Here is a 27,462-nt window from a genome sequence, read left to right on the forward strand (position 1 = left end):
AGACATTTGTATAAATAAAAAAAGGTTGGAATTTACACGTCATTTCTGTTCCGATTCTAGATAGAGAACCCATTTTTGGGACAAGAATGGGATTTCTAATTGGTATCGTGATGGGATAACCTATTTTGGGCCAAATTTGGATATTCTAGTTGGAATCTAAACTGTATCTGGGAAAATCCTAAGAAATTTCTATACGGGTACATTTTTCAAGAAAGAATTTGCCATAGGAAATTAAAGTAGAAACAGCGGTCCTCTCATTGATATTGAACGTGTCGTATTTGCCGGCCCTTGAAATATGTGGAAAAATCGGCGGGACCGTTTGCGCAGGAACGTTGCGTTCAATCGAAAGGTGCTGAAACGCGTCGTCGGTCGCTGCGGGCTATCCTTGCCCATCGTCCAATCGCCGCCAATTGTCGGCAGCCCCATAATACAGTTAATCCCCGAATGGCCGACGTAATGGGGGAGACCAGCTAGCCTTGCCTCTAATACGATCCTGAATTATTTCGTGGAACGACCGCGAAGAAAATAGCGCGTAAGAAATTTCGGTCCATATTAGACGCGTAGTCGGTTCTCGCGATCGCAAACACACATTATTCTTCCACTCACGTCGAATCTTGCTTCTATTTATAGATATCGTATAAATATTTGGTAGGCATCTACACACACGCGTACTGTGTACATGATAATTGAATTATCGTTTATCGACATGTGCAATATATGGATATATTTGGAATTTTGCAGAGTGGAGGTTTACTTGAATTATCGTTTGGAACGTTTCAATTGGCGCAAATTTACGAGAAGCTGATATAGTATATCTCGTAAGATTGCGTGAACAGGAAGAATTTCATTACGTTCATGTGACAATAGTCGTCACGCGCGTCTCTTGTAGCAATTGGCATTGACTCGCGTATTATTGTACCTGTGTTTATTAGAGCAATTCCGTTCAAAGTCCAAAGTACGAAGTCGAAATTCTTCGGCTTCGTTGAGGAAGCTGAGCAATTTCCACGCGAGCGCTGCTCAGATATTGCGTCATGGCGTCTTCTCGGGGGGGAACTAATTTTAGAGCAAGCGCGGCGAACTTTTGAAAACGGAAGTCTGGCATTACGGACAAAGTTGCGGTATCCGTGATAGTTTCCGTCTATAGCACATTTGACAAAGAAAAAAAAAACAGACCAAATCTAGCACAGAGTAGAGATATAAAAGATATAAAAATGGCAGAACAATAATCACATCTATATTACCAGTTAGAAAGAAATTTGTGTTGAAATTGCTTTAAAAAAATGTAATTACAAAGATCAGCTTCTCAATCGTCGTCAGTGTTAAAGCAATTGAAAAATGAAGCGTTATGTGATTGGAAATTTATGGATAATTGTCGCGTACAAACGACAATTGTGTCTTTTGTCAGGAAAAAACAGTAATATGGAAGATGATAAATTTAATTTCGAACGCACAATAGTTTCTGCAGTTGCAGACAGTATGTCATGACGAAATTATAATGCAGATACTGTAATTATAATGTGACGCACACACACACACACCGCCAAGTACAGGAAAGTGGGCGAGGAAACGTGTCTGGTTGATAAAAGGGAAGGGGGTTATGCGATGTGTGTATGTAAGACGCAGCCGTTTCGTACGTTACATCAGTCACGTATGCCACGTGCAGAAACAGCACGACCTGAAGCCGCGAGGCCGAGACCACGTGTGGAAATTCTGGAAAATCGTCGAGTCGAGGAAAATAGCATTCGTTTCTGTTCACATGAAAATCGGAACAACGTCGGGACGTACATAGTTGTGTTTCCGCTTGCGTTAAATCGTCGCGCGATATTGCCTCCTCGGCGAAAATGGAGCTAAACATTTGCGTGCGCAGATTTAATATTTATTCATACTTTGCCGCATTCCCATTTTAATTGAAACATATTTTTCACGGGTACCGAGCCCGTTCGTTTGGACCAAATCTGATCCGATGAAATCTGATCCAGAGTTTCGTCGAATCCGATTTTGCCCGATCAATTTCTCGTTGTGATTCGTTAGTCAGAATTCAGCGCGTTGTGCGCCGGAGAAACTTGTTTTCGGGAAAACGGAGCCATTCGATCGTGATTCGCGGTGTATGCATACATCGCTTCGTGCCGGAGTATATACTTCGTTGAATCGACGTATAATTTAATGTCAGCCTCACAAACAATGCCAGCGAACGCTATTTACCTCACGACAGCGAAATTTAATTCCGCCACCGGTCGCGCAAACAAACCAATTTCCTTTGTGCATCCGCAATTTCTTCCGGGGGGAACGCTACTCTAATCGATTTTGCCCCAATCAGCAGGATTTTGCGTCCCGTTGCAGGTACGATCGCAATTGAGATCGACAATCATTATCGTTCTTTGACGCAAAGAGTTTGAGTTACACGTAATTAGCGTAGCAAGAGACGAGATATTTATGGCGAAGAAACAAAATGCAACTTGAAATGTATATAAATGTAATATAAAAACCGTAATAAATGTGAAACTCAAACAGCATCGAAACACTACAATCAAATTAGGAGCAGTCCGAAATAAATTCAGAAAATTCATTCTGGAATAATAGAATTATTTATTCATGGCAGGAGAATAAAATGCAGTATTCAGAAGAGAGTTGCCGCAGTAAATTCATTAAACAGAACAGAACATTTTTAACGCGCCGGTAATTCGTGAAATCGCGTAAATTCAATGGAGCGTAAATTTTATTTGGCCGACAAATTGATAATATTTCTGTTTAATTTGCTTTTCGTCCGTCGAAGGAAACGTTACTCAATAAAATAATTGTTCCAAAATTCGCATGATTTCTCTAAATATTTATAGCTTTTGCTTTTACGTTGCTTGTTTGCTTCGAACTTTCGATCGTTACTGCTCCCCTTTGATCCGCGAAATTATTTAATCGTGAAACCTGGTCGACCACAGTCGGTCAGTCTAGTCAATTCAACAGCAAAATTGCATATAAATTCGGAATATATTAAAACTTCATGATCAAGAAGCTTGTCAAATTTTTAAAGAGACTTTGTTTCTAAGGTACTGAAATGTTAAGATCGAAGCCAAAATAGCTTCGATTAGGCGGAATATTCGGACTTTACGATCGATTCGGCGAGCCAAGCCGGACGAGATGGATTTAACAAGTCAATATTTATGAACAGACGTAGGAAAGCAATTTCGGTAAGACGATAAGATCCACGGCGGTGCAGCGAATACTCGCCACGAACCGCACATTTTTCCGTGAGCGCTATCGCTCACGTAACACATATGAATATTACGAGAAGTAATATTTACCGCGATCGTTGACATATTATCGCGTATAAGAGATTACACTCACTTATCAGGTTCCTGAAGGTGTCGGTGAATATCCGAATCATCGTGAAGTCTGTTTAGCTCGAAATTCGACTAAATATTTACGATCTCTCGGCCCGGCCGCGTCTGTCAGCTGGTGCACACCACTACCATCACACGACCTCTGCACGTAGCTGACTGTCTTGCAGTCCTGCTGCGCCTTCCTTGATACTAGATCCTACTGAAGGTCCGAGGGATCGCGTTAAAACTCTTCGAAACTCTCCCCACTTTCTCTTCTTCCCTACCTCCTATCTCTCTTTTTCTTTCTCTCTTCCCCCCCCCTCTCTCTCTCTCTCTCTCTCTCTCTCTTTCTCACTTTACACGAGGTTACCGCGTGTCCATTCACGAAGAGACGAGAAGCGGTCGAGATTGTTCTCGCGAAAACGCCGCAGCTCGCGCGACCGAAATCGCGGGGTAAATCCACGCTTGTGCGGCAAATTCAATGCGACGTGTGACGTTGAGGACGAGCCGACTAAAAAGGCCGCAACCGCGACTGAGTTCTCCGCTTCTCGTGATTCTCGCCGATTCAGTTATCTTCCTGTGCGAGCTCATCAATTAATGCGATGAAATTCAAGACCTCGTTGTGTCGCTGTGGAAATTCAATATTTCAATCGCGTAAGCTTCTTGATACAGCGTGAAATTGGAGATTGAGAGTCTCGCTCTTAGGTGCTCGTTGCCGAAGACGCCGTGTCAAACGTTGAAGTGTCACACGCTCGCTCGCGAGTGCCGAGCACAATTCGAGATCCGAAACGTATTTTTCGTCCTAGCAAAGCCGCGGAAGAGACTCGCGAACTCTGCCGACTATATTTCTTATACCGCCGACGTAGAATTCGATTCAGGAGAGAAGCTTTGCGCCTTCTCTACCCATATAGGAGACCAACTTCGCGAGGTAGCTAGCCTTCACTTTCTCACTCAAAAGATCCCAAGTTCCCTCCTCGATGCAGCGAAAATGCAAAATTTCCCCGCAATGTCCTCTCCTCGACAAAGAAAACTTCGTTTCCAAAGTGGTTCCTCGCTTATATCCTCCTCGTCGAGACTTGTATCCCTCGATGTGACAGAAATTCTGTCGACATGTTCTCTCCGAGAAACTGAACTAAACTCTCCGCTATCCTACGTTTATAAAGTCCAAATTGTCCCGTCAACGCGCGGAATGGCAATGAACGACCCCTCCTTCTCTCGATCCGTAGCCCCGATCCTCGCTCGATCACGAGGTGATCCTCGCGCAGTCTTACGGAGGAAAAGTCACACGTGCACGCCGTCACCGCCGGAAGCGTTCTGCCGAGGCATTCGTCATCGTCATCACCGTCGCGCTCGGCTGCACCACTTCTCTGACTTCAGCAAGCTGATCCGTACTTTAACACCGTCGTGTTGTGCGACGTCGCGAGGAACCGACTGAGCAGGACCGACGTCGTTTCGTCGGCTTTATTGTCAACCAGCCGCGACGCGCGTGGCGCAACGCCGACGACGATGGGTACGACGATGACGCGACGTCTCTCTTCCGATCACGCCCTTTGACCCGACGGTATCGGGATGAGGAGGAGAAGATGCTGACAAAACGGAAGGGGTTGTTATCTCTTATCGGCTCTCTCGTGTGCATCGTTTTTCTCCCACTCGCGCTCCCCTCTCTCTCTCTCTTTCTCTCTCTCTCTCTCTCTCTCTGTCTCTGTCTCTGTCTCTGTCTCTGTCTCTCCCCTCTCTCATCGTCCTCGCGGATTCTTATCATTGTCCCACTCTGATGAAGCTTCTTTGTTGCGAGCGCGATTTTTCGGAGGCGTGTGTGACTCGCGTTTGTAAGATGTAATTTGCGCGACAGATTACGGGTAATTAGCGGTGGGAGTGAATCGATGTAAATGAGGAGGAGGAGGGAGGAGAAATGTTACGGCTGGAAAATTTCAAATTCAGAGATTTTCAACTCAGTCTCTGAACGCGCACGTTGCTCTCGCGCTCCCGAAAGTTCAATACTGAGAGGATCGAATGCTGCACGCATCGTCGTCGGCTGCAAATATCATCGGGAACCATGTTTTCTGCATGAGATAAGATTATACATCGCCGCGGCGAAAAATCGATAGGATAGATTTGATTGTTTAAAGATGAGAGCGCGCCAAGTCAGTAACGATAGGTGTCTCTCATGGATGTCTCTCGCACGCGGATTTGTCGTTTATCCGGTCGCGAGCATTCGGAGCATGTCGTGCGGAAATGACGGTAAAAGCGGTAAATGCAATGTAACATTTTGGCCGCGAATCCGCACGCGACTGGCCGTAATTATATTTCCCCGTGTCATTGATATATTCTTGTCGCGCGCGTATTTGAAATAATAATTGTTGCGATTGCGTAACATGTACAATCGGATTATGCAACTGCGTTTGCAGCTAAATCGTCTCGAAATATGAAGGAGGCTCGTTTTTGCTAAGTAACGCCCGAATGTCACGAGAAACGCTTTAGAATTTTCCACTAACGTCCGAAAACAGGTAATAATACTTTGGTACTTGCGCGTTTCGTAATTGCCCTACGAGTTAAATGGGACACATTAAGGACGTAACGATGCTAATTTGTCGAAATTTCCGTATTTATCCGTAAATAAACGTCGGGAGAGAGCGGAGACTCCCCTGTTGTGGAATTTTCCAAACTTTCTTGCTGTCCATGCTCGTTTACCTTCCTTCCCTTCTTTCCTCAGTAGCGCTCTCTTTTCTGCGCATCAAATCGATCGTCAGATGTTGATTAAATTATATTCATTAGTAAATCACGAGAAGCGGACATCTCTGAGTACTTTTTGTTGCAATCTTAGGTCTTTCTCTCTGTAAAATAGACTGCATGGCGTTTCTCTCGTTAAAAGAGAGAAGTTCTGCCATCTTGTCGCGCAGTTTCTTTGTCCACCGGTCACAATTATGCAATGACTGAAGATGCAGTTCCATCATGAAGCCCGCGTTTGTTTGATAAAAAATATTGTTGAATTCATTTAAAATTCACCATGATGAAACTCAGTCGTACGATATTTGTCATGATCATCTTGTTGCGTGACAAACATGTTACGTCGGACAACGGAATTTAATGGCTGCGGTCGTTTCGAAGAATACAAACAAAATGATAATGAACGGACAAAGAAAGAGAGAGAGATTGAAAGAGAGAGAAAAAGAGAGAAAGAGAGATATATCTCTTGATTAAGAATAGAAAAGAGAGAGAGAGAGAGAGAGAGAAAGAGGTGAACCACAAACGCACACCTGTTTCATTTTACAGCAGTGGAGAGTACAAAGTGAGAATTAGTGTATTTTCATCTTTTTGCATAATTTGTGGCGTCTCGTGGAATGTTGGTACGAAGAGAGCTTTATAATACGATTTTTACTAGCTTAAATCTAGCTTTAGCGATTTAAAATTGGTAACGAATAACTAATTCTTTCAAATAATATTTTCATTTGTTTAAACATAAATATTGTGTAGGAAAAATTCATCGGAAAAAATATTTTAGAAAATTAATTCCTATATTCTTAAAAATATCGGAAATGTTCTTTTTCTATTTGGAAATGGAGGTCTCCAATTTCAATGGAGTTTTAATTTCGTGACTTCGCAATTAAAATAAATTGATCTTGTTATTATTTCTCGGTTCTTGCACTGCTGCAATTAATATCTCGTTAGTTTTCACAAGTTTCGGATATCTGATGGAAAATTTCGGGAGAATTCTCTAAATAATACTTTTAGAGTTTTGTAATTTTGCGAAATTTTGTCCAGTTTCAGAAAAAAAAAAGAATTCTTAAAATCTCAGAAAGAAATTTCGGAAAAAGAAAAATTCTAAAAAATGTATTAGTAAAAACGCTCCGAAAGAGAAAACATAATTCCAACATCCCAGAGTGTGTTTCTCGTTCTTACCAAGAGCCGCCACAAAATTGCCAAAAGTGGAGAATATACCTCGTCTCTCCGTTATGCCTCCTACTCGCTCGCTCGCGTTGTTGTGTCGCTTAACTTTGCGTACGTAGCACATACCCTGCGGCGAGCTGGACGTTTTCTTGGACGCCTTCACTAATGAGTCATCGCGGTACAAAGTCCGTCGACGGTCGACTCGCCTCGAGTCGCTAATCTTCTCTCCTCGGCCGATTCGCTCGATTCGGTTACCTAAGAAATTCCTTTCCGCGAGTTAATATCGCGCTCTTGCCACACCACCGTTGCATTTCTCTCTCGATCCCTCCTTCTCGCTCTTTTCCTCCCCCGGTCAACACCGTCTGCGACTTTGCACCATATAGTTACAGCTTGTTAAGCCATAATTAACGGCTCAATTGCCTCTCGCGGCTGAACTTCGCCCGCCACGCAGCACGCGCGTGTTCTCCAGGAATCCTGACCTTGATCCGTCCGTCGGTTTCGTCTCCTTTTTTTTTTTTATTATTGCAACTCCCGCTGGAGACGCATTCTCGCCGAATACCGTCTACTCCTCGATAATGCTCGATCGAGGTCTAATTTCAGATTCCGAGGGACTTTCCACCGTGTTGCCGCGCGATTCTCGATATTGCTAGGTCGCCCTCCGGTATTTTCTCTTTAGGAATTACCGGGCTCCATCATCTCTTGCAGAGTACTTTCTTAAAAGGACTTCTCGCAAGATTTCTCTTTTCAAGAAACTCTTGGAGCAACTCTTGCTGTTATCAGGAGTCCGTTAATTCCTCGGCGATCTTGATAGTTTTGTTAAACGTCTCTTCGGGGACGGTCCCTTCTTTAAGAAGTAGGAATTGTAGAGAGAACCACTGCTTTTTATAATAAAACTTAGATATTCTCTCGTTTTCTCTAAGGATGAGGATAGTTTCTTTGTCTTTTTTTATCGGGCAACGCGCTAATCTCTCGGCGTCAGTCCTTTCACGAAGAAATCCTTCGTAAACCCCGTATTTTCCTCGAGAATCATGTCTCCTCGAGAGAAAATTTCCCTTCTCAAGAATCTCTCGTAAGAATCACTTTTCTCGGTGCGATACTCTCAGAGCATTCTCTCTCCGTGGTAAAACCTTAGAACGACCTCTCTCTTCGAGAACTCGAGACAGAGCAGGAGGGAAGCCGTCGACGCTCGGGCATCTCAAGCTCTCTCTCTCTCTCTCTCTCTCTTTCTCTTTCTCTCTCTATACCTCTCTCTCTTTCTCTTTCTCTCTTATTCCTTGACACGTGGATTGACCTTTCTTCCACGAGGTAGGAAAGCAGAGCTTCTCCTCGGATCTATTCGACGGTCCTTCGACTCGATCCTGCGACCTTGACGATGCGCTCGACGTGCGTCTTCAGGCGCGGCGGGCAGGGCTCTTCGCGATCGCACGGCGATCCAAGCTCGCGACACCGCGCGTGCGTGATGATGCGTGAACGCGTGTAAGCGTGCGTGCGTAAACGTGAAACTCGGTAGTGCGAGCTCTCCATTGATAAACAAAAGGCAGCTGTTGATAAGAGACACGACGCCGCTATGAGAAATGCCGATGGCGACTGGAGGAAGTTTGCCTCTGGCACCGCCACTTCACGTTGTTACTCCGCGGCGGCGGCGGTGAGGGAGACCTCGGCCGCCTCCACCACCTCCGTCGCTGGTGATGGCAACGTGGAGAGGGGGAATCGTTCACCAGGAGGAGGGAGTAAACAGGGCCAAGCGTATCTCTCTCTCCTCCTCCTCATCCTCCTCCTCCTTCTCTTCCTCCTCTTCCTCCTCCTCCTCCTCTTCCTCTTCTTCCACCTGCTATCACCGCTGAATCCCCCGCTCACCTCGCCGTCGTCAACGCGCTCGAAAACAAGTTGGCCGTTCTCTTGGCACACGATAGCTCGAAGGTAGATATACGAAAGTGTCTCGGTACCGCCGCGAATGTAGTACAAACGTTTAGGCACTTTGTACAGGCAGAGAGAGAGAGAGAGAGAGAGAGTGGGGGGGGGGGAGATCGAATTTTGACTGTCAATGGCCAACAAGCGGCTGAACAATCGCGCGCAACCGTCTCGCGCTCGTAAATTCGCCGATTTCGCCCGGGGGATATATAACACATTCGCTTTGAAATTAACGATGAGCCGTGCACAGTATCAGAATTTAATGATCGCTCGAATTCGCCGTAATAACGCGCGAATTTGTCGCAATAACGCGCGCGGGCTTTCAGCGGAGCTTTATGATTTTGCGTGAGAATTTAATACACATTGTTGTGTAGAATTTAATAATCTCTCGGCAAAAAGTGATCATTTCGCGTCAGAATCCGGCGTTTCCGCGTCTCCGGGGAGCAGCAACGCGTCGAGTGGAACCGACGAGTCTACGCGGCACAAGTTCCCCTTTGATATACTCTGTATTGCTCGAAAGAGAAAGAAAATTATTTTCTTCCTCTGTAATCTCTCTCTACGTAATAATCCCGAGAAGATATTGGAATCTAATAACATCCCCCGCTTGCGATAAAAATAACAATAATAACGTCGTAATCATAGAATGCCGCCGCGCGGAGTCTTTGGACATGTCTTACACCGGGAGAAATTAAGTTTCCTTCGGCGAATAATTACAAGTAATCTTCGGCGAGCCCCTTTCTCCATGACGAGCTACGTCGCTATACATTTAGACGAGGTTTTCGTTTCAGCAACAATTCCAGGCTGTGCACTTTCGCAGAGGCAGAGAGCTCGAACGGTGCACAGCTGTGTGCGCCGTTGTTTTATTCCGCCAACTCTAAATTTATCTCCGAGAGGAGAGGCTAGAGAGAGAGGGAGAGAAAGAGAAAAAGACAGGATAAACGAGAGCGAGCGAGCGAGCAGAGTGAGGGGACGAGAGGGTTGGCTCGGAAATCCCCTCCATCCTTATCGCTTCCTACCCCGTCAGGACGCGAAGTCTGCTCGTCTCTGTTCTTTCTCTTTCGTATCCTCTCGCACTTCTTACACACACACACACACACGCGCGCGCGCGCGCGCGCGCGCGCAGAAACGCCATCGCCAGCTGCGTTAGCTTCCGAATTGCGCGCGTGCATCTCCGTCGAATTTGTGTGCACATGTGCATACGCGTCGTGCGAAACTGAAACGCCCGCGTTTCTCTCTCTCTCTCTTTCTCCTTCTCTTTCTATCCCTTGCTCGAATATGACAAACGGAAAATCCAATTTTATTTGTTGGGAAATTGGGGCCCGTCATCCGGCCTCACGCGTGGAAATGGGTTTCTTTCGGCGTGCGCGGGCCAAATTGGTTTTGTTTCGACGATGATTGAAATGGAAAAGCGCGCCGCGCGAGACGTGCCTTGTGTTGCAGATTATTTCGCTTTATCTTCTTCGTCAGTTTGTGTCGCTTAGGCACTCATCTCCATTTTCGTTTTTCTTTTCTTTTTCGTTTCCTCTTGCTTGTCGTCGTCGAGGGAAAAAATGGGTCTTTTATGACGAAAATTGTTATTTTTCTCCTCTGCTACTTAAATTCGACATTCAACATTTCGCGCAGACATCTAAAGCTAATCTCACACGAGTGTCTTTGTGCTAGAAATTTCGGTGAAAAAATTCATGTAGGATGACTTGCTGCTTCCGAGGAATATTTTAATCCTTCTGTCGATATATAATTTTTCTCCTTTTCCTCCGTGCACCGGCTTTTTACGACCTTTGCACCCGAGTATTTTAGTGGAATAGCACCGTGAAAAAACGATGTTATGGCAGTTGCTAAGCCTAGGACTTCTTTCTTGCTGTTGCATTTTAGAAAGCCTTGGAACAACAAAGACCGTTGGCATACTTATTCCGCATCCTTGAAATACGTTTCAACGTCCGACGAACTTTAAAACATTCGACTTATCTTACCGAATGAATTTAGCGCGAATTATTTGTGTTATTTTTTGTATAAAAGCTAGATAAACGCGCGGAAACCCTCTTCAGCGGGCGTTCTCTTCAGACGTTTTTAGTTTTCTTAGGTTTGTTTTTTACTTAACTCACAATAGTGAACTATTATTTGCCCTTTGCGCGCAATGTGATTAAAACTGACGCTTTGAGAGGTTCAAATTTAATCTGGCGATGCTTTAGGGAGCACGGAGGAGCGTTCGGCTGTTAATCTCTATCGCGGAAGATCTGTGGACCTCGTAACCGAATGATTGTTTCTCGGGTACTAGAGCCAATCCGCCAGCAGGGAAACGAAAAAGAGGAGTACTTAGTCACGTACAAAGCAATGTCTCGCTACCACCCACGGCTTTTCCATGTCCCCCTTTCCTTTGTCCACCGGTTTTACACGGGCGGATATTTTATAGAGCGAGCTTTAACTTAAGCCGTGACTGTCAGCAATATCTTTCTCTTCCTGTCAATATTTTTAATGTTTTCAATGCGCTCAAGAATTTAATACTACGTGCGCGATTCATGCGCACGTAGTAGTCAAAGTATGTTTAGGGAAGATAAAAAGGGATGGAAGGATGACCACGCAGTATAGAAAAAGATAGGTAGTAAAAGAATAGGTGTTTCCATAGCGGATATAGATGAAAAACATGACAATTTTTAATGAACGAGAGAAAAAATACCGCATTCTTTGACGGTGGAACAGAGATTTTTTATCTCTCGAAAATAATTGGTAGAAAAATATTTTCTAAGAAGCAGAAAAAGAGACAGCATAACATTGAATTAAAAAAGTTAAAGAAAAATTTAATATTTTAGTTTCAGTTATATTATCGAGACTCTTATAACATTCATCTTTTTCATCATTATCAAAATTGTGATAATACTTACGATGCGTTCTTGCATCGCGTAATTTTTGCCTTATATATTCAATAGTTTATAAACTATTAGATTAGTTCGTACATTTGCGTTATCAAAAAGAACATATTTGAATCATATGGCCAAAGCAGCTGAGACCGGATCAACAATTTAATTACGTCTCTGCGCTGGCCGATGATTAACGACCTGTTAATAATTAATCCCTATCTAGCAGTCGGAGCGATTCGTATGAAAGAGCCAATGAGAGAGCGAGAGAGAGAGAGAGAGAGAGAGAGAGAGAAGAAGAAGCAGAACGCGAGATTAATTAGTTCAGAGATCGCTCGAGTGCGAGGGTTCAACAGGAAGATCATTTCATTGACCTCGCCTTCGATATCGATTGTTTCAATTGAGTTAGGAGAGAGAAGTGCTTGTCTGTAAATCGCTATTTACTCCGAGTCATCGCGTACTTTGTCCTGGACTTGGCGATATAGAGAAACGAATTTTTAATACGCACCAGATGGTGCAAGATTTTTAGTTGAGAACATAGCTGCTAAATTTATTCTTTAATTAAACACAAATTTTCTTTCTGCTCATTTCTGCACTACAATTTTAATTATTCATTCACGGATTTACAAAATTTACACAATTCGCACTCTGAATAATTCTCTGCGGACATATTATTTGAGTTCCTTTTTTAAGAAACCTCCTTAAGCTCTTTTTCATACGAATCGTCCAGCATAAACTTCGACTTCGCTTTATAACCAAAATATAACTCTGATTTATCGATAAAGTCACTTTAGTCGTTTATGTAACTTTAAATCACAAATTGCATTGCGACTCAACGACTTTGTAGGTTAATTAATTACCTTATCTGCTGTCGCGGCAAACTTCTTCGAGTTATCAAATTCGTACTCGCGCTTTTTCAAGGCGCTATATGTCGGCCACGTCCGCGACCGGAGATGAAACTTGAAATTTCGGGGCGAGTTTATACGACGTATTTTTCGCGTCCAAAGAGACACGTGGCGTCCAGACGACTGGCGTCGCGACGAGCGACAGCGACGATATATGGTTGCCTTTTGGAGCCCTCTCTGCCCTAAGACTCTCTCGGGCCATCCTTGTTTCTCCTTCCCCCTACCGAGATACCGTATCGGTCGCTCCCTTCCCCGAGAAGGGAACCCCCACCATTTTCTGCGAAGGGGGAAGAAAGCCCCCTCGTTGCGATGGGCAGCCATGGATAGCGATGGCACTCGTACCGATTTCAACGAACAAATATTCACTCGCGTATTCTCAGTATCGCGCATATGATAAACACAAACTTTCGATAACAGCTGATAAGAGTTGATAAGATTAGCTCTTCCCCTTCCTCTTCTACGAACTCAGGAACGGAATTTATTTTTTTAACTGACAAATTACATAATTACGTCAAATTCAACGTAAGGAAGTTTGCGAATGCTTTAATTCGTTACTATTAAATATAATATCAAATTTTAGATTTTCTCTTGTAGAATGTGTTACGTAAAAAAGTCGAAATCAAGTAGATATCGAACGCATACCATTTCGTGGAATATAAAAGTGAGCATCGAGAATTATATAGTGAAATTTCCCTCCAACTATTTGCGATAACCGAGAACTGCCGCTGAGGACTTTTTATAGGGTTTCGGTACCATCACTACCCACGAGGTTTCCGACCCGAAAGGGCCGTATCGATTATCTCGAGCGCCTGGCTGTATAATTCGTGCTGACTATTGCGTGAATTCACGCGTGTCCGACGCACGCGTGAACCTCGAATTAATCGCGGGAAACAACGCGTCGTGTCTCGTGTTCAAACTAGGGGTGTTCGAACGATAGTATCGTGGAAGAAAGGGATAATATCGCGCTCGAGAAAAGCATGGGATACATGGCATAAATTTTGAAATTACATCGAATGCTTTATCGCCTGACTCTGATGTGAGTCAGACTTTTGCTATTAATCAATTAATTTTATAATGTCGCTGATTTTGACGTAATATCTCTCACTAACATGATTGTGTGTCGTTAATTACCACGTAATGTGATAAAAAGTAGCACACGTTCAGGATTACATGCTGTATAATTGGAAGTGTTATAATTATTATATACTGTTTTGAATGTAATAATGTTAATACAATATTACAGCATGTTCCCTCCTGAGTATACAAAATTTTCCAAGTTTATAACGAAATTTGCTGATTTATATTTACAAAAGTAAACGTTTCTCTATATGTGTGCCGAGCAAAGTTAATAAATAACCAGCGAGGAAATTGGGATTCAAATGTGTAGCAACAGATTTCCTGTGCATATTATTTCATGTGCGATATCGCGCATTATCTGCGCGCTGCTTTTACGATAGGAATTTAAATTAAATCTCCGAGAAGATGTATATATAAATTCACATCGAAACTGGATACGATACATTTTTCATCACGATATAATAATGGACGCATAACTATAATACAGATATAATAAAGTACATAAACGGATATAATAAAGAACGTCGGATTTATGCTCGTCCGTTGTAAAAGAACGTCGGAGAAATATAATGGGTTCGTTTGATTCGAGCAGAAAGAAAGAAGAAAGAGAGAGAGAGAGAGAGAGAGAGAGAGAGGAAAAAAAGTTCTTACCTATGCAATCAGGCAGCCTGGTAGCGGTCTCGTTCCACTTGCCATTCTTGCATTCGAGCGTCCTTTTTCTGTCCCCGCTGTCGGGAAACACGCTGCCCGACTTGCATAGGAATGTCCGCGAAGTCAATGTACCGTTCGACATGTAACTTCCGTTCGGCGGCGAGATCTCTGGACAGCCCAGCGCTGCAAGCGAGTTCATTTCCACCTTTATCTTTGCAATTAACATCCCGGCCTACCTTAAAGCGCCGACACGATATCTGATATCGAGCTGTCGCCGCTCTGCAGAATTTCCATTATATACAGGAACTTTTCGTGCGACTCCCGAACATCGACGACAAAGACCGCGGAGAGACCGAGCGAAGTAGGTCACTCTCATACCGAAGTTCGATTTCATTATTAAGAGATCAACTCTCCCGCCGGGATATAGCTGATGAAGTAATTAGCGATGAAAACGCATGCGTATGCATAAGTACGTATTTAAAATCATCAGTTAATATTTAATATTAAATTCCACTTAATAATTCTACGTGTTATCTCTTCGTTAGTTTTTCGTTCCTTTTTCTTTTCATTTCAATATGAGCTCGCATACGTGACGTTTTTCACGATTGGTTAATATTAACTCGCTGTAATTTGCCGACGATGTCTTTCGCTGGTCTTTCTCGATACGTCGCAACATTCGCATGACCGAAAAGAAGTATTTCTTTACACTCGAGAATAACAGAAGCTCGAAAGTTTTCTGTACAGTCGGCTTCGATTATAAATGTATAGTTTACCATCGAATACACTAGAGAGAAAGAGAGACAGAGGCGGCTCTACTTTAGACCCAAGTTTAATCTCTCCCGAGGGTTCTGACGTCGGCTCCATTTTTAGAATATATTCTCGACTTATTTCCGGAAGGATTAAACGTTATCTGGAGCGCAGTTGAGGAATTCTAAAACACTTGGGGGACTTTCTATCTGGGCTTCTATTAATTACAGCAAAATGTTAGTTTCACACGAACAATACACACGGGCTTTACCATCGCGAAGACTCGCGCTGAGCGAGACGTGGAATACTACCTTCCACGTCAACGTTATTCTCGAGTCAGTAATCATTACGTAACTGCGCTTTTTATGCTTTACAACCTTATACCCTCGCACCTTTGGGCGAGACTCTGTTCCTTCTTTCTTTCTTACCTTGGTAATGCAGCAAGAAACCTCGGGCGTTGTGAAATCTCTTGGAAGCGACGAAGTCGAGCGTCAACAGATTCGTGTTCGAGACGACCTGAACTCCCGCCGCGGTGCCGCAGAACTCCAAGAGAATTCTGTCTCCGTCCCGCGCTCTCACGATGTCCACGCAGCTTCCGTTCGCTTGTGGACCTGCGGGGATTTATATTTGCAGTTTCTATTTAGGAGCCGCGGAGAGCGCGCGTAAATCAAGCTCGTTTATTTCTTCGACGTTGATCGACGCGATCCGGAGATAGCTTTTAACCCCTTAACGCGATCGAAGGCTTTTGTTGTATATGCATCGCATCTGGCAGCAAGATACATCGTTTTTGTCATAAACTGGTTATATGTCAGCGATTCGTTATTCATACGGGGGCAGAGAGAAAGATGGAGGTGGTCAGCGCGAATAATGCGGGATTAAACAAAGGGAGAGAGGAAATTTGAAATTAAAAGAGGCGATATGTAATATTGTCAGTAACGTAGTCAGCTGTATAATTTTTCTATCCCGCCGCGTGTTTTTTCCTCTCTGAAGTTTTCCATTTTATCCGAGCGAACAATTTCACCGGTTTATTTTTCGCAATGAAACAGAGAAGCGCGCCAGTGATGTTACGTTTTATTCCTAGCTGCGCCATCCAAAACTGCACACAATTCCAGTATGTTTTTTAGTTTGTTGGTCGAAAACAAATATAAATGTATAACTAGTCTGTTATCGTGGCCGATAAAAGAGGCTCCGATTTTGGCCGGCTCAACGCGTCGCGTTCTCGCGGGAAAGTTCAGTGGTTGAGGGTTGTTCGGGTGCAAGCTCACCGAGGATATTTAAGTCGTGGAAGGTCAGAACTATTCTTTGTCCCGGAAGCGTGACGAAGGTCCATCCACACGTGATGTTCCCAACGTAGTATAATGGGTAGCCCGGAGTGTTGATGTAACCTCCTTCCCCGGCGATCACCTTCACCTTTTGGTTGCAGTACCGCCTGACTGCTCCTTCTATAATCAATTAATAATTAATCTTTGACTCGGCGTTTGTATGTGTGTGTGTGTGTGCGTCGATGGAAGGAACTGCATTTGCACGGTGGGCGGTATCGCTTCGCGTATGCACTCCTGAGGAAACATTTCGGTGGGACGTGGAATAAATTTCCGTTCATGCGTGTAAGTGCGCGCTTCGGTTATAAATTAATGAAATATGAAAACGTGATCTCGCTTATGCGAGATTAGGTTGAATGCACTAGGTTACATTATTTTAAGTATGGAGCATTTATAATATTCCAGTGAAATAATGGCGGCGGATTAATTGAATGGTTCCTCTCCCTTTCTCTCGCTCCCTATCTATAATTCAGCACGATTTAAATCGCGTGGTTATCGTTGCATGTAATGCGCGCGGATAAATTATGACGCGGAATTATTCCAACGACGCGTTCTGACGCGTCACAGGCGCGCGCACCCTCCCCCCCCCCCGTTGATTCAACGCTACCCTTTGGCTATGACCACCCTCTCTGATTAAATCCCCGCCGAGTAACAAATCATAAACCGCCGGCAGTTTCCTCGCTTTGAAAGGAATTCTTTTTACCGGGGCAGCGAAAGATTCTGCGGGTCGCGTCGTCGCTGCAGCAGCGTCGCCTAATATAAGGTCGCATTAACATCTGCGTTCGTCGCGGTCCATTTGTCGCCGTGCATTTGACGCGATTGCGGGACCCTTTACAGCGTTGCAGCAAGCAGAGCCAGACGGGTGAGGGTGTCCTTGCCCCAGTTTCATGGGTAGAGTCCGCTCCGCTGGAGGGGTGGAATTCGCTCGTAGTGGTAATAAGGGCAATGCAGGGGAAGTTTGGCCCTGTGTCCTGACTTTCCTCCTTCTCCTCCTTCTCCTCCTCCTCCTCCTCCTCCTCCTCCTCCTCCTCCTCCTCCTCCTCCTCCTCCTCTTCCTGCTGCTTCTTTTGATGTGCAACGTCGTTTCCGATATTCCGTCAAGTGTGACGACCTTCGCGGAATGTTTTGTCCCATTGAGTAGCGGGCCGTCTCCGCGTTCGAATCGTCTCTCGAGTTCAATCGAGCGTTTGTCCGGACCTAATGAAAACGCCTTTCATTCGATCGAGACGTCTCGCGCGGCTCTGGAATTATTTCTGGCTTTCGATGCTACGACGAGCGCTTCGGTTCGGTAGACTGCTGCGCACATACTTGAAGGAAGCGGGAGTAAATTTGGGAGACGCAAACTTTGACGAGAATTCGCGAGAGATCCGCCTTGCTCGAAAAGAATATCTTACGTTATTAATTAAAGTGTTTGGAAAGTCTCGACGCGCTCCTGAGTCTTGAGATTGGCCGTAGTTCTATTATATCAGTCCGTACGTTTGAGCCGAAGTTGCTGCGCGCGTGAGACGAGAGACGTTATCTGGAAAGTTCTCGCGACTGTAATGATGATGTAACAATAAGGAGCTAGGCCAGCTAAGCGTACACGACATTACATCATCTATTACACCGTACGTCGCGCTCTAACGGATATCCACACGTGATTCCTTGTTTCTCACTTCCGACAAATGATTCTTTTCAAATTGGAGCGAGAGAGGCGGAGGAGCAATTCGACAGCCGATGACTCTACGTGTCGCGGGGAAATCATCGTAATAGCTTCCGCGTCCTCCCGCGCGGCTCCTCGCTACGTGAGCGCCCCACAGAACGCCAGGATTACGAGTCCTTTGGGTCGCTCGCTCGCTCGCTCGCTCGCTTGCACCCAGAAATCGTGCGATTGGATCCACCGTTTCTTACCCGGCCGGCTTCGGGGAGAATTTCCGCGCGCACACGCCTGCGATCCCACGGTCAATAAAGATCGAGCGTGCATCGTCGCCAGCTGGCGGACGGGCGTGGACGCGGACAACGGTCGCGGGCGATAGAAATCTCAGGCCGATTTTGTCGCGAACGTGCCGCGCGTGACGTGTCGAGCGTGTACCTCCAAACGTGCATTTTCCGCTCGCGCGACCTGTGCGCGTAGGTGGCGACCTGGACTTTATCGACGTTGTCGATCATCGATTGCGCACGCTCGCGCATCGATCGCGCACACGTGCGTGCAAGAACAAACCCGGCTTTTCCGCCGATGGACACGGCTAGATTAGAAATATCGCGCACATGGTAAAGCACGTGAGTCTGCTGCTGTCCGCGTATACATTTAAACAAGATCATCGATAATGGGCAACACACACCGAACGAGACGTGGGAGAAAGTTGGAGGTAATTCGGGGAACAGCGGAGGAAGCGCGGCGGAAAACTAGGAGACTCCATTTCCTCCCAATTGCTTCCAATGTTCCTCGAATTACTTTTAATTCCCTCTCCCTTGTGTGTGTGTACGGCGGCGTAATTCGAAGAAAGTTGGAGGTAGCGATAAGGGGGAGGGGAGGGGGAGGATTTAAGAACAGGAGAAACTCGGCAGCGTGTGTTTCCGAGCATAATCGAACAAATGGCTGTTTGTTCGTGCTCCGATTAACGCTTGTAGAACGCGTTAATACGCGGAAGTGCTGCGAAGTTCTTCGTGAAAATAGTATCCTGGAGGAGGGGCTCTTGTTATCTTCTTTCACAGCCTTGTAAGGTGATTAATCGAGCTCCGGCGATATTATAATAAGCTCCGATACAGCTGTGGAACATATACTTACCCGGTATGCAGGCGTATTTTAACAGGATTCCACCTGGGATCCAGGAATTTGCGCTCGGATGATCGATGGTTATGTTATAGCGACAGTGCTTCTGACCCGAGCACCTAAAGCGCAGAACGACGTGTTAAATTAACGAGGAACAACTTGGATCGCGTATTGCAATAATTACGGGATATCGAGCGGGGAGAAAATATATTTAGAGGGGGGTATCGTTAAAATGTAACGATTTAACGTTTTCATACAACGTTTTCATCAACAAAGCGACCGCTTCTTTTCTACGAAATTGTTTCCCTCGTCCCTCTCCCCCTTCTCTCCCTCTTTCATCCCGGACATATCTCGCGTTAAAATTTCATATTTTTTCTTCACATGAATAAAGCACGCTAGTCGAAAGCGAGGTTCCGCGTTCGATACTCGCAATCAATTGTCCGACAGTCGCCAATTAAATAAGCGACGTCGGTCATTAGGGTCTGCGAACGCGCTGACAAAAGCAACCCCCCGGCATTTTCTGGGGGGATGGAATGCAGGGGTGGGCCCACGATTGTTGCTACCCTGCGCGCGCGCGATCTTTGTTGTTCGCGCCGAAAGCAGGAGTGAATAATGAACGAGGGTGGATTTTCACCCCTTTTAAGAGGCCTCACTGCCGCCTCGCGCCGCCGACGACCTCTCCTCGTCGATTTTATCGGGCCGCGAGAGCGGAAATAAAAGGGAAATAACATTTCAACCCCGCAATGTTCGCCCTTGCGTGGAATCTCTTAAAATTTTTTAGCTCGATGGCGAATTCTCTCGAATTGAAAGTTGCGGGTGGCTGCTCGACTATGTCCTCCAGGACTACGGTAAATCATCCCGTTTACCAATAATGTTTGAAAGATTTAAACACCGTCTCCGGGAAATTGTACGAAGCGTCGCGAGAAAAACAGCAACCTCGGCTAAAATTAATGAACGTGACGCGAACGAACGAATGTTCGACTGTCGATTTTGAGAGGCCTGTAAGATATTGTGAAAGATTGAAACGTGCCATTGCCGCTCTCCATTACTTGAGTCATGAAACAATTGCGTTTCCCGCGACAGTTGCATTTTTATAATATCATCTCTTGTTGTATCATGTTATATGTAATAGTTTACTTGCCGAGCACCACCACGGTAACAATAATAACGCACTCTCGTAATATTTCAACTCTTTTCCGCAATTCTTTCGCTGTCAAGAATGCCGGGTATCTTATATCTGCCTTACAGATATTATTTTTCGTTGCCTCGAGAAAAGGGGTTGGTGCAATTTCAGCGATGCAAAATTTGCATAGCTCGCCATTACACCATCCCTCATTTGCAGAATTCTTGGAGCGTAACGCTGTGCAAACGTGGGGAACCATTTAGCAGAGATCGTTTCTCCTTCGGCGATCATCTGACGCGCATTTCGGGGATGTGGGAGGGGTCAAGGGGAGGGCAATTATTGCTTCTGGAATGCTTTTACCCTCGCACATCAAACGTCGAGATTTCACTCGACCCTCGACGGCTCTCGAGTGCGCGACAAGCAGGCGGATAAAAACGGGAACCGGGGCGGGGAGGGTGACTCGATCAAGTGGCTGTCTTGAATGTTTCGCAGTAGATGATATTGTGATTTTCCATGGATCATATTCTCGAAATATGGAAAATATCGCGGTTAAGATCCACGTTACATTCTTCTATCTTTTTCATCCATCTTTCTTTTTGCGCCCGAGAGATTATTTATCTGCACGTACGTTATTATGTATTGATAATAATTTGCCCAGATTCACTAATTTAGTCTCTCTTAATAAACTTCGTTTTATTCACATGCAGTATTAATTACTAGAATTTTTCTCTCACGGTCTTGTGACAATCATAGCTCGACTTTCCCGCTCGTGTCTATTACACGCTTGTTGTAGTACGGGAGTAATGTCGTTTTCTAGAACTGCGGTCAACCTCAGAGCTCGATCGTAATCAAATGCAATCTTATGTCATCGAATGCCTCTGTCACGAACAGAGATTTGATATCACCAGCCAGGGCCATGAAAATTCTGCCTAGCCAATAGATCGGTAATAGAGAGAGAGAGAGAGAGAGAGAGAGAGAGAGAGAGAGAGAGAGAAGAGAAAAATTAGATATATATATATATATATTTTTTTTTTTTTTTAAGACAGACATTTGATGAAGACTTCCTTTCTTGCAGGGCTTTAAAGTGCAACTTTTTTTTGTTTTTAACAAAAAGATGTGATTCAATTTGGGAGTTAAGGGAGTAACTTGTAAATTCTGAAAAGTTTCTCGAAAATTACGTTAGATTGCCAAGTCACGTTAGATTTGTCAATTTGTCGTAATAGATTTATTTTACCTCCTATTCAATGATGATCTGATATCGACAATGTCCATTTCTCCGTCTTCTTCATCAAATATATAGTTTCCTTTGAGATGCCTCGTGTCCTTCCACCGTCGCACGCTATCTTTCTGCAATATCTTGATATTTTCGAACTTTTTCGATTCTTTCATACAAAGCTCCGTGTGATTCGCGTGATACTCCGCTTCCAGGATAAAGATGAATGCTTTCAGCGACCTGGAAACGCAAAGCTGGATTTATTACAACCGATAATATCTGTCATATAATTTCATATTTATATAAGTAAATGTACAAAGGTTACAAAAAAACAGTTTGAACAAGTGTACAAACAGTTTCACATTATTATCTATCTTTTTGATTCGATATAGAACTTGATGTTAACACTGTGATTCACACAAAATGAAGCTACTTGCATTGGGTTAAACGCTTCGTTAAAAACGTTACGAGAATTTACGCGAGAAAAAACGCTCACGTACCTGCATGTTAGTCGCAAAAGGGCATGAGAGCATCTCTGTTCCTGAACCACCTCCATATATCCTTCGTGAAGTTTCACGGGCTTTAGAATTCTGCCAAAGGGCGCCTGGGTGGTAGCGATGATCCTGGGCGAGGAGCAGGCTGCGATTGCCATGAGCAGCAGTACCAAGAGACTCGTCAGGGTTGTCGTTTCTGGCGCCATGGTTGATCATCACAGTGACCTGTAGTGTTTGCGTGAGCCTCGCCTTTGAAAAGGGCTTAAAATTAGCCCTCGAGTGCCCCGTTGATAAGAGAAATCACGCCAGAGGATAGGCGCGCACTTTCGCTTCTTCAAGTTCTCCCACGGCCCACTCGAGTCGCAAGTCCGTGGTCGAAGGTCGACGACCGCTTGCTTTTGCCCTTTCTAGGGAATGAGCTCGATTCAGTTTTGCCTCCTTCTCGACAGGCCCCTCTTGGAATCTGTGGAAAAATAGGTGTGTTGAGTAGACGCGAAATACTCGATAGATTTGAGTGTGCTTTTCATAGTTGTTTAATTCTTTTTCTTTTTAATTTACTTTTCCGTAGTTATTTATATTTTCAAGCCCCTAATACCGTACTCGCTCGTTACCGATGTTGTCTCAGAGTTAAATTCGTTTCGAACAAAAGATACTTTTTTATTCTCGTTAGGTTTTATCATGGCAATCGGGATGTATTTCAATGATTCATATACTCGTCTGGCGGCTATTATTTACTCGAGATTATGTTCTCGAGGAACTTTAAATGGAGGCTCGTCTAAATGCAAAACAGCCTCATATCGATCGCTCGTGAGAGATAAATATGTACCGAAAGGGGAAATATTCATTAGCATTAGCAGAGTCGGACTACTCTGTGCGAGGCTTTTCATTGAACGCACTGAATTTTTAAGCTAGACCGAGGTTAAAAGCTTGAGAGAGAGAGAGAGAGAGAGAGAGAGAGAGAGAAGATGAATAGGTGAAAAGCGGAGAATAGGTGAAGGAGAATAAGCCGAGAATTGTGCGGAAAATCGCGGAGATATTTGAAAAGAAAGAAAGAGGCCGACGTTTGGAACCGTGCCACAAACATGAAAAATATTAAGTATCGCGTTGCTTTACGTTGTAGTAGCTGGTTGTATCGCACGGAGTTATATTTGTCTCACGTGACGGTCGGACACTTCGACAACCTCGCGAATTTTTCGAGAGCAGCAGCCGACGGTTGTTTTTAAGTTATCATACCGTCCACTCTCGCGAATCGGATTTTTGGCACAATTTTCACAAACAAAATTAGAAAGTTAAAGCAGTCAAAATTAAACAAACATCAAAATATAAATTGTAAGGAGAGAGGAGACGGGATGTGTGATCCGTGGGGGCGAATTATCGTAACACGAATATCAAGAAAGTTTATTACATACCGAGCGTTCGGGTAATCGCAAACAAACTGACTCGCGTCTAGAATCGCGTCTTTCGGTTCTTATGATATGGTACGTAGTATGGTTGTCCTGGCAACAGAAGAGTAAAAAGGATACCGCCAGAATTTATCGCATAAGTCGCGATGCATATCGCGGCGACGGCGCGGTGACGCCTTGTCGGAAAACTACAAAGTCAATGGTCGCGTCTTTTAATCCCCTGTTTTTACAAATTAGAGCAAAAATTTGGCAATTTTCAGGTCGTCCCTTGCGACACGAGTTGCATTAGGCTCAAGTTACATTCCATCAGGCATTTGGATAAAACATATTGTGGTTGTTAGGATTAGGCAAGACGTTATGTAACAATACGGGATACAGCGTTAACTTAAGTGATCTCGGACTCGAGAAAATCGAGCCCACCGGCGAGAGTGAAACTCGATGACTCGACGCCTCGCTGGCGTCATCCCGCGCAAATGGATCTCATCGTCGGGGAGACTCACCGTCGAACCCTCGGAGACGCTCTCGAGGATCAGCGGAAATCAGCGCTCGGCGCGTCGTGCGTCCGCCAACTGCGTCGTGGATTACGTTTCTCGATCCGATCCCTTCGCCGCCCCTTTATTTTCGGCCGCGGCATCTCTTAACTCTCCTCCACGACGGCGCGTTTGTTGGTAGAAGCGGCAGCCAGCAAATGCCCCCGTCGCGTTTTCGATCGGCCACGGCCAAGTTCCAGGCGCAGCCGGGCACCGCGAGACGACAGCAACTTCGGATCCCCGTGACGGTCTCAAGGACGCGAGGATTAGAATAGTACGGGTAAACGCTTTCGCGCGTTTAGGCGCCTTTTCCGCGGATGATGACGAAACGCGTTCCCAATTCGCGACGAACGGACGCACCCACCCCGCCGCTCCCGATCGATCTCGGTCGATCGATGGATTAATAATCGCACCCACAGTCGCGCTCAATTAATCCTCTCCTCGGTAGACCAGTTATTTCGCCACTCAATCGTTGCCGGCAAACAGAAATTAGACGTTGGTCAATTGGTCTCGTTTAGCGGCACTTGTGGACGTTGATTAAACAATCCCGATAAATACACGTCGGATGTATCGGCCGAATAATTCTGATCAATAGGTATTATCGTTGCGTCGCATTGGATTAGAGTATTTCAGGCTCAACATTGTTAGTTATTGGCTATCGAGCTTTGCACTCGCCAGTTTGATGATGGTGTTGCTTGTTTCTTTGTTCAGAGCTTGTACTTTGTTCAGCTCGTCGCACTTCGCATTTCTCACTGCGATCCAATCGCTGGAGAACAATTCGATATAGAGAGCATTTTTTCACAAGGATATGTATATTTGGCTCGGTTTGAACGAAACTCCTCCTTTCTTTTTTCTCCACCGGGTAAAAACGGGTAAAAAATTGTATCAAAAATATAATGCCTCCCTCTTCGATCGTATAAAACCGTTTCAAAACCGTAACACTGTTCCTTCTTCATAAATTCCACTTGCTTCTCTTATCCAGAGTCCCGACAAATAATCTGCGACAGGAAAATCTGCCGTCAGCTTTCCGATGACTTTTCTATACCATAAAAAGTGTCTGAACTCCGCGCGAGCAACATCGGTACGCTTTGCTCGAGAGCAGCGAAGATACCATCCCAACATCATTCGAGCGTCACACTGATCGGCGCACTTCCCTCCAAAAGCACGTGAACCATTTTTCAGCACTCGGTTTTCACCCCGACCGGTGGCACACAGAGGGGGGGGGTAGCGGTGAAGAAGAGACGGCGGTGACGTCTTCTAACGCTACCCTAATGTCGTCGCAGCGAATGGCACACACTCGCGGTCGGTGTTCCTCGGGCGCCCAGCGGGGCCACGCGACTAGATAGTGAATCCATAAATCGCGCGCGGGCGAGAGAACGCGTAGCAAACGCGCGAAGGAGAGCGAGAGCACCCGCTCGTGTCGGCGATTCGCCGGCGTGTGCCACCAGGTCGCTCGCTGATGCCAGCTTGATGCCCGTATGCTGCTGCTCCGTAGGCATTGACAGTCTAAGCTGTGAATTCCGCGCCGGCAGCGGCGGCTAAAACGCGCGAGGCCCGGAAGCGGTCGGTGGTAGTTTTAGGGCGGGGGGAAAACTACCCTGCCTGCCTGCCTGCCTGCCGGTCTGCCGCGTGTGCCGTTCAGAGCTCTCGGGGGTCGCGCGTATCCTCGTGCTGTACCCCGCGTCGGTTTTCGCATTATGCCCCTCTTCCACTCCTGTCGTTCTTTCTTTCTCTCTCTCTCTCTCTCTCTCTCTCTCTCTCTCTCTCTCTATCTTTCCCCCTCGTTTGATCCGTCCCTACGACGCGACGTTTCCAACAACGCCGTGCCCGCCGCTCTCTTTCTCCATCGCTCCGATCCCGACAGCTGAGGCCGGCAGCTGAGGATTTTCGGGTTTTCGCGAGGATCACGCGGGATGAAGAGTGACATCGAATCGATGGCGAGTAATAAAATCGAGCTGTGAGGTTCTTTTCCTTCCGCGCGGGTAATTTTTCGGGGTGTTGCGATTGAATGCACTGCGATATTTTATCCTCGTTCTTACCGCGATGTTGATGTAAGCTTCGACACGAGTCGAAGGAACGTTAGATGTGAAACTCAGCTTTGCTAAATTTAGAACGATAGGGTCTCGATGCTAATTAATTACGACGCTCGGGTGAACATTTATCGTGCTCCCAGCGGCAATCCTACGGTGAAACTGCCCGAAACGTATCTGCGATCGTTCCGCGGAAAGAACGATTCATTTTCCGGAACATCAGTCTCTCTCCGTCTCTCCCTTTTCCCTGTCCTTTTCAAGTCGCGATTCTTGTGCTCAGATTCCATTGTTCGATCCAGGAGAGACCTCGTGCCATCATCGATCCATTGTGATCGGCACGCGCGCGCTCGTGAAATTGCACATCTGCGTCTGCGACGGAAACCGTCGTCGGGCTCTCCGCGTTTCGAATGTACACCGGGTGTCATCGATCTCCATTGTCCGTGAATCAAGAAAGGTGCCCGGCTGCCTTGAGATCGCTCCATGATCGAGGATCGTGACACGCGAGAAATCGCATCTGCCACCGCGAACACGTGCTATCGCCATTTGTCGTCCTGTCGGGGAGAAAATAGGTTCTAAGTATCCCGCAATCGATAGATCGTCAAGTAGTGATTTCCACGCTCAACTCGGACATTGTGAATTCTCTCCAATGTCCCATAATAAATAAGTTAAATTTTTCTCTAACAGAAATGTCTTTTTAATATATTCGAATATATATATATATATGCTTTATGGTATATAAATTTCGAACTTAGCGAATGTCAAAATTTTTCGGATTAAAGAAGCCTAAAATTGTGTGCCGAAAAGTTGAGTTGGGAGTTTATTTCTATAAAATGAAGCCGATATCAATTTTCATTTATTTGTTAGAGTTTTATTATAAGAAGTCGTAAAAACACTTTATTGCAGCAGTGTAACGAACTTTTTGCAGGTGAAACGTGATACCCGCGTTAAGCCATCGCGATTGCATTTTTGTAGCAATTTCGATGCACGTTAAACCATAGGGAGCAACATGCAAACCGATTCGCCCCCCTGACTAGGGAAACCCCTAGCGTTGCTGCGCGCGTTGTTAAAAATTCGATCGACATCTGCGGCCGGTCACGGCTCGTTTAATCGACAAACTCAATTGATGCTTAGTCAAATTGCATTTCTAATTCCCCCGTTTCATTTTGCGCCTCACGCTCGAGGAAACGCGCTGACACTTCCATCCGCTTCTCACCCCCGAAAGGATCTTATCGATCAAACGCGATTACACCCTA

General features: G+C 45.3%; 1 protein-coding gene across 1 annotated transcript in view; it reads right to left on the reverse strand.

Moving 5' to 3' along the window:
• Positions 1–25,627, reverse strand: part of LOC105190994 (uncharacterized) — a 41,333-nt gene extending 15,706 nt beyond the window's left edge. Inside the window, exons 1-7 of the mRNA XM_025300454.1 lie at positions 24,150–25,627; positions 22,253–22,709; positions 21,774–21,992; positions 19,432–19,535; positions 16,611–16,787; positions 15,774–15,956; positions 14,599–14,781 (exon numbers count right to left, since the gene is read on the reverse strand). Coding sequence (XP_025156239.1) covers positions 14,599–14,781; positions 15,774–15,956; positions 16,611–16,787; positions 19,432–19,535; positions 21,774–21,992; positions 22,253–22,452 — 1,066 coding nt within the window. The 5' untranslated portion in view covers positions 22,453–22,709; positions 24,150–25,627. The remainder of the gene's footprint in view (positions 1–14,598; positions 14,782–15,773; positions 15,957–16,610; positions 16,788–19,431; positions 19,536–21,773; positions 21,993–22,252; positions 22,710–24,149) is intronic.
• Positions 25,628–27,462: the final 1,835 nt, after the last annotated feature.

This window comes from Harpegnathos saltator, unplaced genomic scaffold (genome assembly GCF_003227715.2).
Source record: "Harpegnathos saltator strain DR-91 unplaced genomic scaffold, Hsal_v8.6 scaffold364, whole genome shotgun sequence".
NCBI lineage: Eukaryota > Metazoa > Arthropoda > Insecta > Hymenoptera > Formicidae > Harpegnathos > Harpegnathos saltator.